The sequence below is a fragment of the Cibotium barometz genome, chromosome 26 (genome assembly GCF_041138505.1).
Source record: "Cibotium barometz isolate CiBa-2024 chromosome 26, ASM4113850v1, whole genome shotgun sequence".
NCBI classification, from domain to species: domain Eukaryota; kingdom Viridiplantae; phylum Streptophyta; class Polypodiopsida; order Cyatheales; family Cibotiaceae; genus Cibotium; species Cibotium barometz.
Genome location: NC_141071.1, coordinates 42,010,800 through 42,034,658, shown reverse-complemented (window position 1 = coordinate 42,034,658; position 23,859 = coordinate 42,010,800). Strand labels below are relative to the sequence as shown.

General features: G+C 45.0%; 1 protein-coding gene across 3 annotated transcripts in view; it reads left to right on the top strand.

Annotated features, from left to right (window-relative positions):
• Nucleotides 1–2,299: 2,299 nt before the first annotated feature.
• The window catches only part of LOC147623985 (uncharacterized), an 86,230-nt gene continuing 64,670 nt past the window's right edge, over nucleotides 2,300–23,859 (top strand). For all 3 annotated transcript variants that reach the window (XR_015269243.1, XM_086820663.1, XM_086820662.1), the window contains exons 1-2: nucleotides 2,300–2,603; nucleotides 5,111–8,996. Coding sequence is in view for 2 of the 3 variants with exons in the window: in XM_086820663.1 (XP_086676789.1) it covers nucleotides 5,155–8,996 (3,842 nt within the window). In the remaining variant the exon portion in view is untranslated. The remainder of the gene's footprint in view (nucleotides 2,604–5,110; nucleotides 8,997–23,859) is intronic.

The following is a 23,859-nucleotide window of genomic DNA, read 5'->3' as shown; positions in this document are numbered from 1 at the left end:
GAATTGGAACTTGGTTTTATGGTGAAGAAGCTTCTATAGTGAGCTCCTTGAGAAGGCGAGACTCATGTTTGCATTGTGTGCTCTTGCTATTGTGTGTTTTAAGGAATGGTATATCGAAAGAGACATGTCCCGGTTGCCATAACTATTGTTATTGGGTTGCTTTTTGGCATGGTCTCAAAATCGTTTGAAACATTGTGGCATCCACGACATGGTTCAACCACTTCTTGAGGGAGCGAACCTTAAGGTTCCTAACCATGCTCTTGCTCCTTCACTAGAGCTTCATCAAAAAATAAAGTGGATTAATACCCTTGAAGTTTATGATGATGCAGAGCTAATTAGTGAATATAGAGCTCGAAGAACTATGGTGGTGTTTCTAGGTGTTCTGCTACTCCTCTACTCACATCTACGTTGGCTCATTTCTTCCCAAAGCTCCTCGCTTGAGGTGGATCCGAAGGAGTTTTGCCTTCTTAATAGGGGAGAGCTCTAGTGAGCACTGGTCATTTGTTGGGTTTGAGAAAGTGTGGTTTGATGCACATACACCCGACTATATTGTTGTTTTCAACAATTAGTCGTGATTGGGTTCACATCAAAAGGTATTTAGTACTCCTGAAGCAGGTATGAAATTGACTTTAGACACCGTTGTTTTGTTTAAGCTATATAAAAAATAGTTTTTTGTTTTTATTTTTTGATTTTTTGAACCCTTTTTTTGTAAGCTCACATTTGTAGGCTCAAAGGCACGTCGGCTCACGTCTTTAAAATGAGGGCGTGACCTGATATGAATTTTCCTTTACTAGTCCCAAGATGAATAAGTGATAGTATATATTATCATTGAATAAGGTCTTAAGTGCTAGAAATATTCTATTTACAAAAATAACATTTATTTTTGAAGATTATATTGGGGCTCTCTCTCTCTCTCTCTCTCTATATATATATATATATATATCACGACATAAATACTTTCATTGTAGTCATAAACATTGAAAATATATGAATTGCACCTTGAAGAAAACGTGTATAATCTTTTTTTTTTTAATGAAGATGTGTCTGTTTAGATATGTGTATTGACATGATAGAGAATTTGACAAGTGTAAAGCACTCTCTATCATGTTTAATACACATACTTGAACATACACATATTTAGAAAAAGACTTTTGTTTTTTAAGATTACATTGGGGCTCTCTCTCTCTCTCTCTCTCTCTCTCTATATATATATATATATATATATATATATATATATATATATATATATATATCATGACACATATGTAGTCATAAACACTAAGAGTATATGAATTGCATCTTGAAGAAAACACGTATAATCTTTTTATGAAGAGTGTATGTTCAGGTATGTGTATTGACATGATAGAGATTTTGACATGTGTAAAGCACTCCAAGCTTGTATAAGTGAGCGGCATGCTCATAAACTCGTATCTTCACAAGAGTAAGGATTCCCAAGAGATTAGGATCGAGTTATAGGCCTTGGTTATGCGCTAGTTGACAAATGGATGCTGGTGAGCTAGTTGACAAATGGATGCTGGTGGACTCTAGTGGTATGAGATCGTGGTTTGGTGTAGTGTAGTAATTGGGTTGGTTAATGGATTGAGTCTAGCCTTAGGCTTGGGGGTGCTCTCGCCTGCAGAGCCGAGGACTTATAGTTGGGCAGTGAGTTAGCTAGTTATGTGTGTGTGTGTGGATGGCATGCAATGCATTGACGATCTTTGCTTCAAAAATTGGCTACCATGAACATTAATTAGCTCCAAACATGGTTGTCTTATTGGGAGTGCATGGTGTTCACTCGAACAATTGAGCAACCCATTCAATTATTGTCCTTGGTGCTGTCAAATGTTAGGAGGGTAGTATCCTATGGCAGTACGGCTCACTTACTCACTTGTTCTTGTTGCTTTAATTATCCTTTGGTGTTCACCATTTTACGAGCACCGTGGTCGCCTTTTAAGAGCAATGAGGTCACCATTTACAAGCACCAAAATCTAAATGGAATGTTAGTGGTATGGGGCTAAGAATGATCACATCATTGCCAATGAAGATAGAGCCTAGCAGTAAGGTGTTGAAGTCCCATGCAGGAGGTGCTGGGTTCAAAACCTGCTAGCTGTTTTGACGGAGGTGCTTGGTTCAAAACCTGCTAGCTGCTGTTGATGGTGGCCCCGAAGCACACACTCATACGAGCACAAAAGATCAAAAAATAAATAAATTCACATGACATGTATTTTATGATAAAAAGGGAGCTCGGGTCGGGAGTAAAGGTTTGACCCTTGTTTATGGGGTATTGAATTACAGGGCCTATTAAGGAACATTAATCCTGGATTAAGCCCAAAAAAACTGGCGACTGACAGCCCTTGGTCTGCGTTCTCAGCAGTCGTCCATTCGTCCATCTCATCGTCCTTTCTCCCGCCTACGATCTCTGCCATTCCTGTCTCGATCCGCCATAGCCAGGGCGCTCGCCTTTTAGCTCCCCCTTTCTGCGAAAAGAGTGTTTTCGTGGCGTTCTCCCGCCATAGCCAAGAGTACGCAGAGCCAGTGAATGCAAGACACCCATTGACCGTTGCAGCGCCACAGCTCTCTCTGCATCAAAAAAACCTCTCAAGGTAAGCGTTTCGTGCCATGAACTCTCGAAGTAGTCCAATTTTTATGCTTTTCGTATTCCATTCTAGCGCTTCGTCTTCCTGATTGTGGGGGAAAGAAGCTTGCACAGCTATGGCCATGGGGTTTTCTGAAACCTAGGGTTTTAGAAATCTTAGAGGATAACACAAGGGAACGGTTTGAATGAACAGAAGTAAAGGCAAAGGTTGGGAGGGGGAAATGAACAGAAGTAGAAGTCAGGGGGAATGTCAACCATTTAGTTCAAAATGAAGTACAGCGCACGCTTGCTTTTCCGTCCCATTGCTTGCTTTTGCAGTCCCATAGGTAAAATCATCCTCTGGGTCAGCAAAAAAGCTTAGCACAAACGCCATCTTCAGACTTAATCTTATGCTTCTGTAAAGTTAAATCTCATAGATATACAGTGTTAATCTCCTGTGGGCTTCGGACTTCTACTGTCCACTGATATTTTCACCTGAAAAACCTCAAAGGTTAGGGGTCCAGGTTGAATCCATAAAGCTTTTCCCATTGATCACCCGCAGACTAGCAAGCATTTGCATCTACATTACTACAGAATGTGTAACCTTTAAATTCTGAAATGGTCATCTTTGTCTTCTGCATCTCATGCTGCTTGGCATGGTTAATTGCGATGCTGCACTTCATGCATTTGCTGGATGATTTAGTTTGAAATCAGCATGGTGGTTTGTCTGTGAAGATCTCTGCACATACTATAGGGTGACAATGAGCCCATTACGTGCATGATGAAGCTGTTCGTTCCAAGTGTCGTGTGTTGGCCAGTTATGCCCATTGCCAGGGTGCCATGTGACATAAAACTGGAATGATGGGGTTGTAGACTCTCAAGAGGTTAGGATTGCATTTTTTCCCTGGTTCAGTTTGGGAATAAACTTTCGTCACCATGTGTCAGTTACTTTGCTTGAGTTCGATCAGGCAGCATGTTTTGACTTGAAGCATATTAGTGGCAATTTATAAGCAATGAAAGATCATGTTCATTAGGTGTAAGGTTCATCCCTATTTTGGATGAGTAATTGTGAAAGCTTTTGCTTGACTTGCTTGTTTTGTTCACTGAAGCAAAGCTTTCAAAATGCAGTACAAGCAGTAGATAAGTGAGTATTGCCAGCAGCAGTGCAGATAGAACAAATTACTGCGAGAAAGGCCAAAACAAAGGTTAAGGGGACCTGGCTGCCCCTGCTAATTCTTTGCCATGTTCTGGTTCCAAATCTGGCAGTGGGGTCCCATTTTTCATTAAGGTTACGAGCCTCATCTTCCCTGATAAAGGGGGCCTGGCTGCCCCTGGTCCCATTTTTTCTCAAGGCTGATGAGCCTTGTCTTCCCTGATGCCAGGGAAGAATTAGCACTGCCAGATTTAGAGCCAGCATATATGGGGTGAGGTGATCTAGTGAAAGGCCTCCAGTTCCTTCCTGGTTGGTCACCTGAATCTTTTGGCTTCTTGTCTTCACCCCTTCCAAAATGTCTGCAGCTTGACCTGCAATTCCATAAACAAATCTTACCACAAGATTATCCTGGGTATAATCCACCTTGCCTCTCTTTGTGGTGTGCTATGTTTTGTATAGGTAGAGGCTTGCAACCTCTTTCTCTGCTCTTCTGTCTGCACCACCTTGAATTCAAACTGATTCAACCTTTATATCTATTTGATTGGAGGGGCCTTATTGGGGAATTTGGTGAAGACACCTAGCTTGATACCTCGGAGCAAGCTGGTCTATAGAAGGGAATGGATCCTCCCGCTGTCAAGAATGGTCCAAGTCTTTTATGCCTGCTTAGATGTCCGTCTACAGCTTCTTCTATCTGTAAGTGACAAGCCTATTGGGCATCTTCTTGTTGCTGTTGGAGAGATTCTGTGGCTTCCTTATGGAGCCTATCTTCTCAGCTTTGTTGGAACTTCAAGTCTTTGTTAAACGTAGCCATTTTGTCAGCTGAGTGGTGTTCTTCTGCCTGAGCTTGCCTCTCTTCCTCCATCTGTTTGTCCATGATCTGCGTTTGATGTGCAAACATCGTCTGCCTCATTGCATCATTGAGTTCTTCTGCCCGAGCTTGCCTCTCCTCCATCTAAGGATCATTAAGTTATTGACATTTTTCCTACTTCCTTGTGGCCAAGGTCAATGTGAGGGTGAAAATGATGCAGCATCATAGTGCTGGTTATGCTTATCATGTTGTAGCTGTCCATGGGCTAAAGAGCTAGCCCAATAATGATATAATCATGCCATTGTAGAGCTATTTGCTTACAGCTTGTGTCCAGATGACCTTTCAGCTTTTTGCTTTTGTTACAATTATGGAAATGTTTTACTTTGGTTATTTGTACCTTTAAATAGAGCTCATGCTGTCCAGTTGAACTTTTTTGCATGCACCATTGTTGGCTTGTCATTCATTTTAGTTAAATTCATACTCAAAGCTCATTGCTCAAACATTTATGCAAGAGTGTAGAATTGATGATTTTTTGTCAACATGATGGTTCTTACAGTTTCACTTTGTCTTACAGATCGTCCAAGTAAGAGAGACAACTCACAAGCTCTTGAACATGACATGGAGCCTCCAGAGTTACAGGTTTCCTGTATGATTGAGCCAGCAAACATTAGTGCTTGCAAATTGGAGGCTGTGGAGGAACAAGGAGGCGATCTAGCACATGAGAGTGAGGACGAGCAGCTTAAGTGTCTTGGATGTGGACGGCAAAGTGAACTTCTTTCTAGTGCTTGTTTACAACCTGAAAGCGCCATTGAGGTGGCCAATGAAGAGGGTTGCGACGAGAAAAGTGACCTGGAGGAGGAACATACGCCTGAGAAGGCAATTATTCAGAGCGATTTTCAAGATATTAAGAAAATGAAGCATTCACAGTCAGATAATGACTCTAGCTGCTCAAGTTATGGAACTCAGATACCTGTTAGTAGGTCTGAGAAGCTACCAGACAGTGTTGAGAAGCACGAAGTTGTGGAAGATGTAGCTGCAGTTGAAAGCGCCCATCTTCAAGCAAAAGAAGTTTTGGTGGGATCACAGAACGAGGCTTGGCAGGAAAGCAGGACCGAGCCAAGCTTGGTTCGAATGTTATGGAGACAGATAGAAAGCCTTGCTCTTAGGGAAAAGGAGGTGGAGCAAACTTTGAGCAAGGAGAGGATAGAAAATTTAGTTTCTAAGGTGGAAGAAGAGGTTGAATTTGAAGGCATGGTTGAAGACATGTGCCTGAGATTTAGAGCTGAAGGAGAATTTATGGACATGGAAAGACGTGAGAGAGATTGGGAGAGGGAAAGACGGGAAGTGCGGCTTGAGGAAGAAGTGGAACTTTTGAGAAACAAGGTTGAATCTTTAGAAGAAGAAATTAGGATAGCAAATGCAGAGAAGGAGTATGCACTCCAGAAGAAGCAAGTTGAGATGCATGATCTCATTTGCAACTTGCAGGTATCGTCACGAGGAGGCCAAGATCAGCAGGCCTCTGGAATAGGGAATGCCTTCCAGACAGATGAAGAGAAGACTTTAGCTGTTATGAAAGCAAGACATCAGGACCTGCCTGATGTTGGAGGAGAAACTGTGCTTGCAGCTCTGAGAGAAATGCTTTCCTTAGTTGAAGACAAAGCAGAGCAAGATCGCAGAGCTTTGGAGGATGCTTTCCAAGATGAGCAGCAAATGTGGATTGACAATGAGCAGCAATTGCAGGATCAAATTTCTGCACTTGAAAAAGAGTTGAACAGCATGAGGGATACACTCAAGGAAAAAGAATCAGTCATAAGCTTGGAGAGGGAGAGAAGGAGACACTATGGCCTTGAGGTTGACAAGGTCCTTGCTTTTTGGAGGGAGGAAAATTCAGTTCACAATCTTGTCCGTCAGAGATTAAAGAATATTGAAGGTTTTTTGGCTGAATTTGCACAGAAGGGAATGCATTTGATGAAATTATTATCAGCAGGAGAAACAGAAGCTCAAAATGCTCTATCTGAACTGCTTAAGGACTTGGAAATTGTAGGTGATGAAAAGCTGGAGATACCCAGCCCTTCAAAAGGCCAGCAGCTATTTGAATGGGAGCTCATAGAAAGGTGGAAAGCTCAGCGAGATCATTTGGAGGATGAAAGGGATAAGCTTGAGGAGAAGCTCGAGTTGGCCACAAGGAAAGCAAGGGAGAATGATGAAAGGATTGAAACGCTATGGCAAGAAAAGGAAAGGAACTTGGTGGAGAAGCTTAGGAACCCCGAGGCCCAAATTGGTAATGAAGATATAGTCTGGAACCAAACAGATGCAGCTGTTTTGAAACAAAAAGGGATGTGGGAGCTTGAGGTTGCTGCTTACAAGAAGGCTTGGCAGGAGGAGCGAGAGAAAGTGCATGCTATGATGGTAGAAAGAGGACAATGGATGGAAGAACACACCCAGGAATGGGCGGCCCTTTTGGACGTGAAAGAAGAGGAGCTGTGTTCCTTAAGGTCTGCTCAAAAGAAGCTGGACAATTCTCTTTCCACAAGCAAGAAACGGCTTCTCAACATTAAGAGACAGCTGGTTAGACACAGAAAAGGCACTTCAAAAGAGTCCAGATTGATGGTTCAAAAGGCTAACTCAAATTTTGATGATAATGGAGTTTTGTGCAGTGATGAAAGCGATTGGGAAACAAGCTGCTCCATGGATTTGTTAGCCTCTCAAGAGAGATCAGGAGCTGGTCCTGGTGATGAGGCGTATTATTTTGAAGCTGAACAGCTAGCAATGGATATATCAAAAGAAATTGGAAGGCTTGCGAGGGAAATAAGGCGGGAGCAAGATAGGTTGGAAAGAGAAAGAACAGAAGTGAAGATCGGGACGGAGCAGTTGAAAGATGAGAGGAAGGAGTTGGAAAACAAAGTGGCAGATGCATTGACTCTCATGGAAGATTTGAGAGAGCAAATCAAAGTAAAGGAGGGCCAGATGGAATGGGAGCGAAAACAGATGGACTTGATCTTAGTTGCCAAGACAGACGAAGTGGAACACTTGAAGAAGCTGCTTAGCTCTAAAGAACATGAGATTGACATAAATGTGCAGAAGTTTAAGGATGAGGTGAACCTTATCCAAAAGGAAGTGGAGAAAGAGAGGAAAGAAAGGGAAGATGTTATGGACATGCACTTTGCTTCGAGAAGAAAACTAGTCAAAGAGATGAAGGAAAGGGAAGCTCGATGGGAAAAAGAAATCGAAGCCACGTCACAAGTGATGCAGGAGCTAAGGAGAGAGATTGACGAAAAGGATCAAAAAATTTTGAGACTCAAAAATGAATTAAGAGATCTTGGACTCGAGGCTGAGCACGAAAGGTCAATGAAACAAGAAGCCCAGGGAAATGCTAGTTGGGGGTGTAAAAAAGATGCACAGCCTAGAGAACTCAAGTCCACCAGGCAACAAGACCTGGACTTCGCGAAGACGAGCATTGGCGAGTTACATTCAGAGGACCTGCCAAATGAAAATTTGGCTCTGATCAACTTTGTTAGCTCTGGTGTTGAGTTGACTGCTCTAGGTCGTACTCAAGATAGTGTTTTCCATGGTAGGAGAGATGTGGAGTGGCAAGATGTCATTGGAAAAATAGCTGGCTTTGATAAGCAAATAGCCGAGGCAATGATTGCAATCCAGAGTCTTAAAGAAGAGCTGAATGCAAAGGAGAAAGAACTTCAGAGGGCAAGATTAGAGCGGGACTCTGATAGTAAGACAGCATGTCTACAAGAGTGGGAGCAGACAAAGGAAGCACAAGAGAAAAATAGGGTAATTGAGGTGCAGAGAGAATTTGATTGTGGCCAAAGAGAACAGGTACTTTTGAGGGACAATGAAGACTTGATTAAACTGCTAGAGGCTGAGAGAGCTGACACTGCAGATGCTATGTCAATACTTCAGGGAGCAGTACGAGAATTGCAATGGGCTTTAAAGCATTACAAGAGGAAAGATGATGATGTTTCCAGTTTTGAGCTGGAGAGAGAAACTCAGAGTTTCTCAACCAAAGGGGAGCTTGTAAAGGTTCATGCTTCACACTTGGAGGAACTTGATCGATTCATTCTTGATTTGAAGCTGAAGGCTGAGGAAGCAGAGAAAAGGGCAAGAGCTGCAGAAGTAGCCCTTGCTGTCAATGCAGTGAAAGAAGCTGCAAAAGGCACAGGGGCCACTTCAGCTTTGGTCAAGGTTGGGAAAGATTGGGTGGACAATGATCGGTCAAGATGTGCGGCAAGAGGGCGGGATGACACTTTTCCTGCAATGACAGGGAAAGACTGGGTTGGAGGCGACCTCGGATCTCAATGCTTTCAAAGTCCTACGAGAAATCGATTAAAGATTGGAAGGCAAGGGAGTGACGTGGTGGGCACGAGTATTAGAACGTTGCAGCAGGAGCAAAGGTGGTCTGGGGGATCGACAGAGCATGGCCAGCTGTGGGATGTTGGTATGAACAGGTATTAAACCTTCCCCATGGTTCAGCATGAAAGTAAGACTGGTAAGTTGTGTCCTGAGCATATGAAACGTGTGAAAGTATGCTAGAGCATAGGTCTGTGATGAGATAAACTTATCCCTTACGAAAAGAGTGTCTTCTCTTGCTACAAAAGTAAAACAAGAGTTCTAAATCAGAAATCCTAGAAATAGTGTCAACAGTCTTGCTATTCTGCCTAATGGACCCTGGTGTACCATAGTCCTTGATCTAGGGTCCTTGTTTGAGGGACCTTTGTCCTTCTTCCATGCAGTGGATGCAGCTGCTGCTTCTGTATCAACAGCTGCCACTTCAAGAGCCATTCCCAGCTTCCTTCTCTTACTCTACCTCTGAGTCTCAAAGGTTATTCTAGTGTCTGTATGGAAGGTTGTCATGGGTGACCTTCTGCATGCCTTTAGAAAATCTATGAGATCATAGAGTCAATTGAGAGGTATTTCTTGTGGTCTAGCTTGCTAACTGATGTAGATGCCTTTGTTCAGCTTCCCAACAAGTCAAGTTTAACCTTCAGCCCCCACATTGGGAGAGGATTTCCATTGATTCTGCTATGAATCTACCTCGTATGTTTTAAGTTTCTCTGTTATGATGATATCTTGATTGTGGTGGATGCATAATAAGGGAAACTTTTTTATTACAGGAAGAATACTAAGCTTGCTCACACAGCGCATTTGTTTTTACTATCTTCACACACCCTGGATGGGATTTTTCTAACTGTTGAAGGTGATGGTGACCCACGGGCTACGAGCCACTTTTGGGAGCTTTTTTTTTTTCCAAGAATTTGCACTCTAAGCTGAAATAAAATATTATGTGCACTCTTCTGGGGCTGTTTGAGACGATCTAAGCTTCAGAAGACGAGCTATGTTCGTAATTTTTGTAAGAGTGCTAGCTCCGCTCATATTTTTTTTGTAAGACAACAATGTACAAATTACAATTCCCAAAGTATCAAGATTTTCCCAAAATTTTCTAATATGGTGTTTGGAGTTGTCTACTTCTTGTGAGATAGAAGGAAAGGTTCATAATGCATGTTGAGGGAGGAAGCCTTGAGCCACAAGAAATAGCCCACCCTTGGTATAGCAGATCAAGAAGAGTTTCTGCAGCCCAAGCCATCCTTAAGTCATAGACTTTTCCGCTTTAGATGCCAAAAAAGTGGAACCTTTGTGCTTTCTTTATCACATGGAGCTTCTTTAGACCTATGAAGAAGCATTTTAGCCGAGGTCTAGTGTTTAGTAGCAGGGGAGATGCCATGCCTTTGCAAGCACGACTAAAAGTTGATAAAGAAATATTTATTAATGTCTACAAAAGACCCAAAGGGCCTATGAGACCATGGATATATAGTGCATTGGAAAAACTAAAAAAAGGATGTGAAAATTGAAAACGGAAACATGACTCTATAAGCCTCTTGATGGCATATGTGGCTATGGTGAGGGCTTGTCATGTCATTGGAGAATCTCATGGATCTGTCTTTGTGTGGTGGAGATCCTTGGTGCTCTGGGTCGGGGGTGCCTGGCATGAGGATGGAGTACGCGAATATGGCCCATGTGCACGGTTGGTATGAGGTGATGTTGTAACTATTTGGCCCTCTTAGCTCTTTTTCACATGATGCAACACATGTCCGGACACATGGACAGATTGATGCAAGCATGGAAAAAGGGTTCATGAAGTTGGCACATGAAAAAGCACCAGTTTTGGTCAAAAACAGGGAAAAGTAGAAAAGTCAAATTGAGTTGACCGCGAGCCAAGGGCACAATTGGAAAGAGGAGATTATATATATATATATATAGGAACATGCCCAAATTCACCTTTTAGGAACGTGCATGTTATATACTCATGGTAGTCAACCCACAAGACTATATAACTATCAACTCCATTATGCATAGTAAGACTAGATACTACGACATCCCCACTAACGTCATCAGTGCCCAATAGTGGGTGTAGAACTTTGTATCAAGATATTCTCTCTCTCACACACACACACACATAAGAGCATATGTTCACACAAAGCCCTTCGTAATGAGTTTCTGTCAAACCTCTGGAGATGCAGGGTAGACTCATAACACACTAGGCATCTGAACATATAGCGAGCCTCGTCATCTACCTCCCCTATGATGTATGCATACTCTACATATTTGCTCTTGTGGGATGTTCTTGGCTCTTCCCTCTCTACTTGGAGGCAGTGGGAGGATATTTTGAGGGGACCAATCGCGATGCGCACAGCATGTGACATGTGGATCTCCATGTACTTTGGGTTATCAAAGAATCCATCCTCGGTGAGTCTCAAAAAATTGCTCTTGCTAGAACTCACATTTAATCCCCATCTTTGATGATGACCCGAAGTCTGGCGTATGTGTAGGCCAAGTAAGTCCAATCGGATGATCCGGTTAATCTCCTGTCGTGATGGATAAGCCCAAGATTGTCTATCCCCAATAGAGTTATTTGTATGAGAAGTGAAGTGAACTTAAAGATCTCTTAGTCAAGAGATGAAGTACTAGTTTCTATGCAACCTAGCCAATTTCTTTCATTCTGGGCTAGAGGTTTAAGTGGATTTAGAAGAGATATTGTCTTAATGCTTAGCTGAGATTTGGACAATATCCAATGCTTATGTAGAGGGTGTATTTCCTTGCTCGCAAAAAAACAACTTCAAAATGTTCTACTCAAGACATTTGAGGGAAGTGGCGGATGTGCATGTGCATCACCACTAATGTGCTTCTCAGGAGTGAGGGATGTTGAAAGCATTATTGATGGGATTTGGTCCCCCAATGATACTGGGTATTGAGATTAGGGTAGTGGAGTTTTGGTGTGTTCTTTTGAAGACATTTTTGGAAAGTGGTGCATCTGTATGTGTGCCGTTGTGTTGCCACCAATGTGCTTCTCAAGAGCCAAGGACTACGAGATCAGGGTGGTGGAGCACAAAGATTCAAAGGATTGGCTTTGTGTGTAATATGGCTAGATATGTGCATGTGTGCCACCACCAATGTGTTTGTCAGGAGCCAATGATTGTGAGATCGAGGTATGGTTCTTTTTGATTGGATGTGTTTGTATGCTATCACCGATGTGCTTCTCGGGACCCCAGGATTATGAGATTGGCATCTGGTCTCTTTGATGGAGCACAAAACTTCTAAGGATTGGATGCGTTTGTGTTATGGTTAGAGGTACTACTCAAATCCAAGTGAAGATTTCAAGTACATAAATAATACGGCAAGTCATGCACACTCATTAGAGGCAGTAGGAAGAGCGGCTTATGTTGATTGTTACGAAGAAGGCATGGTAATGCTAGGATTTATAACCCCCCTTTCCTCCTCCCTCCCAAATTCTTTTTGACAAGTTGTCCCCCCCTCCCCCCCCCCCCAAACACCTTCCCAAACTAGACACACACACTCCATGCACTGTGAGGGCAAAAGGGCGAAGGGACCAAGTGTACGAGAGATCAGAGCAAAACAACATAGCATGAAATATGTGAGTGAGTCTATATATAGTGTAATGTTGAGTGAACATATGTACAAGAGCCCTCTGTTGTGAGGTGACTCTGAGTAGAAAGACCAGTGCAGAAGCAGAGATGATGTTGGAGCTGAAGCACGGTTGATGACGAAAGCTTGCGTCGATGTGAGGCAAAGTACTCCGAGAGGTGGTTGGTGTCGAAGGCATGCGTTGGTGGATGCAGAGGCACTCCGAGGTGGTAGTGACAGCCATAGTTGCATTCCGTACTTGTACTCATCGGTTTGGTACTTTCAATACGTACTGTACTGGTACCATGCTTTCGGTACCCGTACTAAAAAAAAACTTGTTAATTGGTTGATTTCCACTTTGTATCCTATCTATGTGCCATCTTTGCTTATACCGACTCTTCAAATCCCTATTCATGTGTCTCGCACCCTTGTTCCTAGCCCTCAACTTCTCCCAATTGCGTTGCTCTCTGAATTTTCCTTTTGAAAGGACTCGTAACCCACAAGGGTCTATTTATATTTCAGCTTGTACTTGGTCTTAACATTGATAGCTTCCTTATTTTCATACTTATTTGTGTGTGTCATGGATGATTTCAAATTTACACTAGTGTCTTTGATCTATTTGTGTGCCTCAGTGCATTTGACATTTCATGTCCAAGAGTAAAGTTGATTGATATTTCAATTATACTTGTCCATTTAATGTTTCTTGTGATTGATGAGTGCTTGATCGTTCATTCTTTATATATGTTTTTAACCAAATTTGTTAACCAGGTTCTATACTTTTTTAACTCTCTACACAACTAATGTACGTATCCTCATGTGCATCATACCATAGTCGTACCATACACCTATCATCTCATACTGCACCTACATATACCTAACCACCTTGCAGGTGAATTATAAGCTCATAAGTCATTTATAATATATATTTTTATTATTTATATATGCTAATTGAAAAAGTGAATGTACTCAAAGTACTTATCCGGACGTGTACTTTGCATACTCATACCATACATGTACCGTATTGAACCGTACCTGAAGTATTGAACCACTGTGGTGGCAGCGATGGAGGCTCTGGTGACAAGGGTGCTGTGGTACCTGAGGTGGCAGGTGAAGAGCAGAGAGGGCTGCCATCTTGAGTGGTGTAGTGGTGCAAGCTCTGATGACAAGGGTGCTGCAAGACCTGAAGGGTGCAGGCTCTGATGACAAGGGTGTTGCTGTTAGAAGTCATCTCCTGTCTTTATCAGACACCAGGGCCTCTGTTGTGGGTGTGCCCGCCCTGTATAGGTGTTTTATCATTTTTCCTCACTTCCCGTATTTTGTTTTCCATTTTTCCCTATTTTTCCAGGGTGTGGGAGGTAGTGTAGGACCTGTCGGTTGTACCCGATGCTGGCCGACTGGTCACAGGCAATCCCAGTTGCTCTCTGACTGGCTGACATCACAGGTGTGATGGCCGACTATGATATGCTGGTGGCCGACTGCTGTATTTTCTGGTCGTGGGCATTTCATGTCCAGTCGGCTGTCCATCTACTGGCCGACTGCACTCATGGGGCCATATAAAATGGCCCCATGGCCCCCGACCTATTGTATTCAGTTTTCATTGCGGGATCTTGTGTATAGAGAAGAGTTACACGCCTATCTCTCCTCTTCTCTTGTGATATGCAGCGGAAGTCTTTGTATTGGATGATCCTGTCACACAAATGCTCACACCGTCTTCTGTATCCTGAGTTTCGTGAGTTTAGCAATCCATTTCAATACTTCAAACTTTAAAGAGTTGAGAGAGAGAGATATGAGAACTGTACACCAGATTGGGTCCCGAATTACCCACTGAAGGGCCCCCTATCCCGATAACGAGATAGTATTTGCTTTATTTCTTTAGAGAGAAGGACTGTGGACTATAGATAAGCCAAACGCAAGATCTTGGAGGATCGGAGAGTGGCTGATCTGTACACGATTGTAGAAACACCTCGATGACTTGATCTCGAGCCTATGCACTCTTCCCAAGGGCATGAGGAAGGGCTGCACACCTGAGGCTGAGAGAAGAAGAAGGTGGACTGTTCTACACTATGTTAGAATGCTGAAAACACTTATGAATGCTGTGTTACCTTCACCAGATGACTGCTGCATGTATGGATGATGCACAGAAGGCTGGATGCTGATGCAAACTGCTGATTCAGGGCTGGAAACTGCTGTAGACTGTTGATTCAGGGCTGGAAACTGCTGTGGACAGAAACGCAGACCTGTAGGGAAGCTGCTGAACTGAAAACGCAGGTGTTCTGAGGCTGCTGGACAGAAACACAGAGGATCTGATGCTGCTGGACAGAAACGCGGGTGATCTGATGCTGGACAGATGCAGAAAACACTGGCTGAAACCTGGCGTTGAACTGGGGCTGATCTATATGCTGAATCAAGGCTGATTTGGTGCTGAATCAGGGCTGATTGGAGGCTGATAGCAGGCGCCTAGGGCTGACTGAAGCAAGGGTTCTCAAGGCTGGAGAAGCAAGCTTATGAGCTCCAAGGGCTGGATTAGTCTAGGGCTGAAAGCAAAGGTGCTCCTAGGGCTGAGGAGAAGAGCTCTTAGCACAATGAAGACTGAATGAGAAAACAAGCTCTATGCAAGCCTATTTATACTAACTGGAGGTTGGTCATTTAATAAAGTTTATATTTATAAATGCCCAATAATGCAAATAATGCTAAATAAATACTAATAAATATGAAAAAAATACCAGATAAATCCCAGTAAATTCCCTAAGGCTTTGGGGATGTTCTAAATGATGCACAGGCATATGAATGCATATTATGCAAGATGCAGAGTGCTTTCTGATGCAAACCCTAAGACTTCTACTGACTCTACATGCATGAATGATTCTCTCCAAGTGGGTTAAGGGACTTGACTGACTGACTGATCCGCTAAGGCTGAGGAATGACCTACGTAGCTCGTGCCTGACTTATCCTGGACTGAGGATGTACAATGGGGTCACGGCGTACGACAATTATCATCCTATTGGGTTCTAAAACTGTACAACTGTTGCACTTCTGATGATGAGCCATCTTGTCACCATGCACTGAGTGCAGAGTGCATGTGACATTCCCTCCTGATTAGCTTGGCGGCAGGTTCATGGCTTCCAAGTAGTCCGCCAATAACTGGGGGCACTCCTGGAAGAACTCCTCGTCGAGCCATACGGCTTCGTGGGTGCCTCGATCTCGGAATTTCGTATAGAACTGACGAATCCGTCGACCGGAACCATGCTTCCATCGATGAAGAAGGATCTGCTCAGGCTCAATAACTTCTTTCTCGTCTTCCACGTCTGGTTGCTGTTCATCTGAAACATCAAACACTTCTGGACCAACATATGGTTTTAGCCAAGAAACATGGAAAACATCATGCATTGTCCAATTGGTAGGCAACTTTAACTTCATGGAGACATCACTTAACTTTTTGACTGTTGGAAAAGGGCCAAAACTACTGAATAAAAGCTTGGGATAATGTTTGCCCACTTGTTTCAATCTTTGTTTCATGATGCACTGAGAGACCCAATCCCCTTCCTTGAAGTGGATATCTCATCTAAACTTACATGCCTGTTTGTGAACTGAATGATGGCCAGGCTCAAAATTGAGGGCCAAACTGGGTTGAGTACCAAACTCTGTGGAATCGACATACTGATCTTCTAAGTCTTTTCCAGAGATGTTGAGAATGGTAGACTCTTGAATGGTCGGGATGCTGGTTTTTCTACTAAGAACATCTGCTACTGGGTTATGCTGACCAGGGATGTACTTGATCATTCCTCCAACCTGGTGGAAGAGCTGACCCTGTCTAGTGTGCTGAGCACTCCACTGGGCACTTGGCATCGTCGGGAGCCACTTAAGTGCTTGGTGGTCTGTGGTGACTGTGAAAATGTGTCCATAAGGAACATGTTTCAAATGTTTGAGAACTGACTGTTGTTCTAGCTTGCCCTTGAAAGTCTTGGAAAGACAAGAGGGAAACTTGCTAGGAGGTTCTGCTAACTGTGGGATACTCGGTAGGAGATCATCCTTAAAAATGTCTGAATGAGAAAAGAGATCTGCTAACTGAGGGACTGAAGATGATGAGACAGCGGTTATTGATGAGATAGAAGCTGTCTGAGCATAAATTAATGCTCCTTTTGCTCCCTTGCATATAGCTCATCGGGCCTGGAGATGAGAAATCATAGGAACGCCAAGAATGCTCCTATCCCCCCGAATCATGACAGGCTCAGGAAAACCTTTAGAGATAATAAAGGTGTCATGCCCCCAATTGGGAATAGGTTCATACTGACGAAACCATTGGATTCCTAAGATCATGTCACATCCCAAAAGAGGAGAGACAATGAAATCTCGCTGGAATGAGGCCTTTTGAACGTGAAAAGAAAACTGCTGTGCCTTCTAAGAGATGTGGGTGCGGAGACCAGGTGTAAACCCGTCTACCTCCAAATGATAGGGCACTAAGGTACAGCTCATGTTGGTAGCCAATTGGGGAGAGATGGCGTCCTCAAAACTGCCCATGTCAAAAAGGATTATGAACTGTCGGCCCTTGGCAGAGCCATAAGCTCGGATCAGGCTTTTCTGTGTGGTTGTTGCCTCACCCTCCTGCTTAGCATCAAGTACCACGGATGGCATGGAATGCATAGAAGGTAAGATCTGAACCGCATTGGTGGTAGTAGGCAGGTCTGGAGGAGCGGGGGATACTGCGGCAACTGTGGCAGAAGGCTCTTTGGAGGCTTGCTCCGCTTGTCTTTTTGGACAATCCTTCTTACCATGCCCAATGGTATGACAGAAAAAACATTTGTTTTCTGACTGATACTGTCTTTGCTCCTCTGGAGGAAGATAGTCTCCAGTGATGCGTGCTTGAGCCTTTTCCTCAGGGGTCTTCTTAGGCTTGGATTCCTTACCCCCTGAACTAGAGCTAGGACTGTTGTCTCTCTTAGTGTCTTTACCCTTCCCCTGTTGGGGTTTGGTACTGGACTGAGATGACTGCTTGGGCTTGCCCCCGTTAAGCTTCATTTCTTCATTCTGAGCGAGAGTCAGAGCTCGGTCATATGTACTTGGTTCAAAGTTACGAACTGTGAACCGAATGTTGGAGTCCAATCCACGAATGAACTGCCCCATCTTGGCCTGCTCAGATAACCCTAACTGCTGTGCTAAAGTAATAACCTTACCGGAAAACTGAAGCACTAGGGATCCGTTCTGTCTGAGTCCATAGAACTCGTCTTTCAGACCGGTCATGTACTGGGGCGGGAGAAATCTGCTCTTCAGGTCATGGACAAAGATGTCCTAGTCAAAGGCTGTGACACCTGTGGCCTGGTCTGTATGAATACTAGACCAATGCTGCCACCAAGTGACTGCCTCACCAGTGAGATGGGGAGTCGCTAAGTGGACTTTGTCTTGTGGGTCTGTGATCCTAGCTAATGGAAAATGAGCATTAAACTGATGAACAAATTGATTAACTGATGAATGATCACACTACTGAAGTTCGGTTGATTGCGAATGATGGTGGTTGATGCTGCTACGGGCTGCTGGCTGGTGACACCTATGACTGGGGAGACTGAGGAGAGCTGCTGATACCTCAAGTGTATGGCCTCCTTTTCCCGTTGGTGTTCGAGTAACATACGTTCTCGATCAAGCTCACGTTGGTGTTCCCGAGCGGTGAGTTCAGCCTGACGCCGGTCTTCGTCGATCTTGCGTTGGGCTTCCTCATAGTCCTGTCTTTCTTCTTTTTCTCTTTTCCTTCGGGCCTCGTCCTCTCTCCTTTGTTGTTCCATCTGAAAGAAGAGGGAGATGTAGTCGGGTGCTGCTGGAGGTGTAGAAGGACGTGCTGCTGATGCCTCCAAGAGTTGGAGACGCTCCATGAGAAGCTGGTTCTGAGCTCGAAGAAGAGCTATGGTGTCTGCTGTAGGTGGAAGAACGAGGTCTCCTTCGGGGGAGACGTCTTCCGGTTGATGAGTACTCTCTCCTGTAGACATGATGCTGAAGTCGGTGGTCGTGCCGGAACGCAATCTAACCATCCAAGGATGCCCCACGCTAGGGTACGGTGTGTGTGGACAATCTGAATCTGATACGAATGTGATATGCAGCGGAAGTCTTTGTATTGGATGATCCTGTCACACAAATGCTCACACCGTCTTCTGTATCCTGAGTTTCGTGAGTTTAGCGATCCATTTCAATACTTCAAACTTTAAAGAGTTGAGAGAGAGAGATATGAGAACTGTACACCAGATTGGGTCCCGAATTACCCACTGAAGGGCCCCCTATCCCGATAACGAGACAATATTTGCTTTATTTCTTTAGAGAGGACTGTGGACTGTAGATAAGCCAAACGCAAGATCTCGGAGGATCGGAGAGTGGCTGATCTGTACACGGCTGTAGAAACACCTCGATGACTTGATCTCGAGCCTATGCACTCTTCCCAAGGGCATGAGAAAGACTACTACTGACTCTACATGCATGAATGATTCTCTCCAAGTGGGTTAAGGGACTTGACTGATTGACTGACCCGCTAAGGCTGAGGAATGACCTACGTAGCTCGTGCCTGACTTATCCTAGACTGAGGATGTACAATGGGGTCACGGCGTACGACAATTATCATCCTATTGGGTTCTAAAACTGTACAACTGTTGCACTTCTGATGATGAGCCATCTTGTCACCATGCACTGAGTGCAGAGTGCATGTGACATTCTCTTGTGCTGTCTATTTTCTGCACTCTACTTGCTCTTGTGATCTTAGATTTTGTTATCATCTCCGCTGCGTATTTTGACATGGTATCAGAGTCCTAGGCTCTTGAAAGATCTTGGGAGTTTTCTGAGCAAGAGGGGGATTGTTGCGTTGCTGATTGGTGGTCTGTTTTGGACTGTTCGGGAAGAGAAGTAGCAAGAGGAAGGCAGCTGGACAGCCACTTGCAAGTTTAGAGTTTTTTTTTCCCACCCACCCACCCTTTTCAGTTACATCTCCGCGATGGCAGATTTGTTAGAGATGGCTAAGAAGCATGTGAAGATCCAACTCTCCCCACGTTCCCAGTGGACCGTTAGTCGGACGGGAACAATTACGGCATCTGGAAAGTGATGATGGAGTCTGTGCTGGAGTCATATGACCTTGCTGATTTCATTGTTATCGGGGTTCCACGGCCGGAAGCAGAGGAAGGGGAGTTACTGTCAATGAAGAAGGACCGCGAGGCATAGGCATAGATGTGGGATCGTGTCAATGCCAAGGTCCGGTCATTTATCTTCCTCAACTGCACAGCACAAGTAATCAATCACGTAAAGCATATGACGCTCGCCAGAGGCATATGGCAGCACTTGGCTTCTCTTTATAACAGGGTATCGCCCATGAAGAGGATTTCCCTGGAAGTGCAGATGCAGGTTATGAACCCTGCAAAGTCGTCAACGATGCGGGAGCACATTAACAAGCTGCAGGCCCTTCAGCAGGAAGTACTCCAGGCTGGGAAGGAGATATCATCAGAAGATATGGCCATTACTAGTATTCCGCTTTCTACTCCTCTTTGATTACTAGGGGCAGGCTCAGCACCATTACCTGGGAGGAGCTTGTGCCTATGGTCCTAGACCAGGAGGAACGTTTCACGAACCCTCCTCACAGCGGAGGTTCGGAGGCCTTAATTGGCCTGGCCAAAAGGCCGGAATAACAACAAGGGCAAAGGGAAGGCTTCACCGGAGAAGTCTTCTGAGAAGAAGCCTGAAACAGAACGAGAGAAACTGAAGGCCGAGCGGTCCTACAATGATTGTGGCGAGAAAGGCCACTACTGGAGGAAGTGTCCTAAGCGGATTGGGAAGAGTGCTGATTCTTCGGCCTCAGCTGCAAAGACTCCTGCATTTGTGCACTTAGAGATGATGGACTCCGATGCTTTATCGTCTTCGAGCGAGGGGGCAGTTGGCTTCACCGCAAAGGATACCCGAGAATGGATTCTTGACAGTGGTGCTTCCAGGCACATGACTCCGTCCCGTGACTTCTTTTTGGATCTGAAACGGCAGTCAGGTTGCATTTTCGTTGGCGACAACTCTACCATTCCGATTCACAGTGAGGGCCGGATGGAGATTATTCTCGACGGCAAGGGGGGCAAGCATGTCTCCCGTGTTCTTTATGTCCCTGCTCTTGGTTTTCATCTTCTGTCAATGCATGAAGTATGCAAGACTGGCTTTTGGGTGGAATTTGAGGAGCATTCAGTTGCTCTACGGGACCGTGAGACTGGCCAGGTTGTTTGGAAAGGCGGTGTGGAGAATGGTATCTACAAGCTCTTTGCACTCTCCTCAATGATAGGTTCTCAGGTTGGAGATTTGTGGCACTTTCGTTTTGGCCACTTAAATGTGGATGCACTGCGGCGAGCTTTCCGGGACTAGATGGTGGTTGGCTTGCCAAATGTTGGCAGCAGGCAAGGACTTTGCAGTTCTTGCATATGTGGTAAGCAGCACAGGGAATCCTTTTCGAAGCAGGCTTCCAGGCGGGCTTCAAAACCATTGGAGTTGATTCACACTGACTTGTGTGGACCTCAACAGACACCATCAGTGGGAGGATCTCTATTGATGATTGTACCAGATTCACGTGGGTCTACTTTCTTTCACAGAAGGACCAAGCATTTGCACGGTTCAAGGATTGGCACGTGATGGTGGAAAAAGAATCTGGATTGCAGGTAAAGACTCTCAGGGCTGACAAAGGGGGTGAATTCTCCTCGAATGTATTTCTCAGATTTTGTGCAGATCATGGCATCAAGAGGGAACTGGCCAATACAGGATCGTCTTTAGAGAATGGAGTTGTAGAACGCAAAAATAGGACTGTAGTGGAGATGGCGAGGACCATGCTGGGGCATCGTGATCTTCCTCGTCCACTTTGGGGAGAGGCTGTGGCAACGATTGTCCATACCCTCAACCGGTCTCCAACGACTTCAGTACCTAATATGACTCCGTTTGAGGCATATTTTGGCAGGAAACCTGATGTCTCGCACTTTCGTGTTTTTGGGAGTGATGCGTATGTACATATTCCGAAGAAGCAGAGGGGGAAGCTTGACTCCAAATCCCGCAAGCTTATATTTGTGGGGTATAATTCTCTTTCCAAGTGATACAGATTGTATGATCCAGAAAGGAATGAGATTGTTGTTAGCCGGGATGTGGTCTTTGATGAGCATGTTCCAGTATCCACTGTCGAGGAGCTGCCACTTTTTGGAGATCCAGAAGAGTCTGATAATGATTCCCGGACTATTGTTCTAGTTGATCCACCTCAGTCAGTACAGGAGGTTGAGCCTGCAGTTGGAGTAGAGCCTCCGCAACAGCAAGAGGCTCCACGATCTGTTCGAGTACCCAGGTGGTTGTTGGACACCCTTCGGGAGTCAGGTGTCACGGAGTTACCCTCCGAGTGGACCACAGAGGATGGCCCTCGAAGATCGCACAGAGTTCGCGACAAAAGCAATACAGTGGAGCTTCTTTAGGTAAACTATGCTTTGATGTCTCGTATTATGCAGGACAAGGAGCCCACTTCCGTGAAGGAAGCCCTTTCACAGGATACTTGGAGGAAAGCCATGCAGGTGGAACTTGATGCCATCGAGAAGAACAAAACACGGGAGTTGGTACTGAGGCCGTCGAAACGGTCAGTCACTGGTGTCAAATGGATCTTTAAGACCAAATATGCGTCAGATGGGTCGGTGGACAAACACAAAGCCAGACTTGTGGCTAAAGGCTATGCTCAGCGGCCAGGCATCGACTATGAGGATACCTTTGCACTGACAGCACGGATGACCACGATTCGGACCGTTCTTGCCCTTGCTTCTTCTCAGAGGTAGCCAGTGTATCAAATGAATGTAAAATCTGCGTTCCTTAATGGTGACCTGCAGGAGGAGGTGTATGTTGAGCAGCCTCCAGGCTTTGTTGTTCCTGGATCAGAAGGGATGGTTTATAGGTTACGTAAGGCCTTGTATGGTCTTAAGTAGGCTCCCAGGGCTTGGAATCAGAAGATTGATTCCTTCTTTGTTCGGACTGGTTTTCAGAGATCGATTGCAGATCCCAACCCGTATCTCTTTCGGGAACGCGGCATGGTTACGATTATCATCCTTTATGTGGATGATCTCATTTTGACCGGCGGTCATGTGGAGCACATTGGCGTGACGAAGGCTACCTTGTCAAAGGAGTTTGAGATGATTGACCTAGGCTTACTCCACTTCTTTTTGGGATTGGAGATCTGGCAGACCCAGAGGGGGTTTTTTGTCTCTCAGCAGCGGTATGTTCATGAGTTGCTTGAGGCCTTTGGGATGGAGAACTGCAAGCCTATTACTTCGCCGATGGACCTGAACACAAAGTTAACCGTTAATGATCCTTGTGAGCCAGTTGATGCCTCGCAGTATCGGAAGTTGGTTGGTTCATTAATCTGGTTGCTGAACACCAGATTGGACTTGAGCTTCTCCGTGGGGCTGTTGAGCTCTTTTATGCAGACGCCATTGAAGTCTCATTGGGACGCAGGATTGTGGATCTTGCGGTATCTGCAGAGTACGAAGGATCTAGGACTCTTTTACACAGGAAGGGATGGAGTCAGACTCCAAGGTTGGAGTGACTCAGATTGGGGAGGAGATCAAGACACGAGGAGATCCACTTCATGTTAACAGTTTTACCCTCGGCTCAGGAGCGATTTCTTGGAGCAGTAAGAGGCAGCCAACTACTGCCCTATCTTCGACAGAGGTAGAGTACCGGGCTGCTTGTGGTGCTGCTTGCAAGGTTGTGTGGCTGCGGAGGCTGCTAGGCGAGATTGGGTTTCCACAGAAGGAGCCCACAGTCATCCAGTGTAACCAGAGTTGTATAGCTATTGCTCGGAACCCGGTCTTCCGTGCCTGGACCAAGCACATAGAGATACAGTATCACTTTGTACATGAGAAGATCTTGGCTGGTGACATCTTGGCTGGTGACATCTTGCTACTTTATTGTTCGACGGAGGACAATGCGGCGGACCTCTTTACAAAGTCTCTACCTCAGGGTACGCTCAGGCGGCACTCCAGCTCCCTAGGGTTGATTTCACAGCCAGGAGCTGAGAGGGGGTGTTAGAAGTCATCTCCTGTCGTTATCAGACACCAGGGCCTCTTTTGTGGGTGTGCCCGCTCTGTATAGGTGTATTATTTTTCCTCACTCGTATTTTTTCCCCATTTTTCCCTATTTTTCCAGGGTGTGGGAGGCATTGTAGGACCTGTCGGTTGTACCCGATGTTGGCCGACTGGTCACAGGCAGTCCCATTTGCTCTCTGCTGCTGGCCGACATCACACGTGTGATGGCCGACTATGATATGCTGGCTGACTGCTGTATTTTCTGGTCGTGGGCATTTCATGTCCAGTCGGCTGTCCATCTACTGGCCGACTGCACTCATGGGGCCATATAAAATGGCCCCATGGCCCCCCA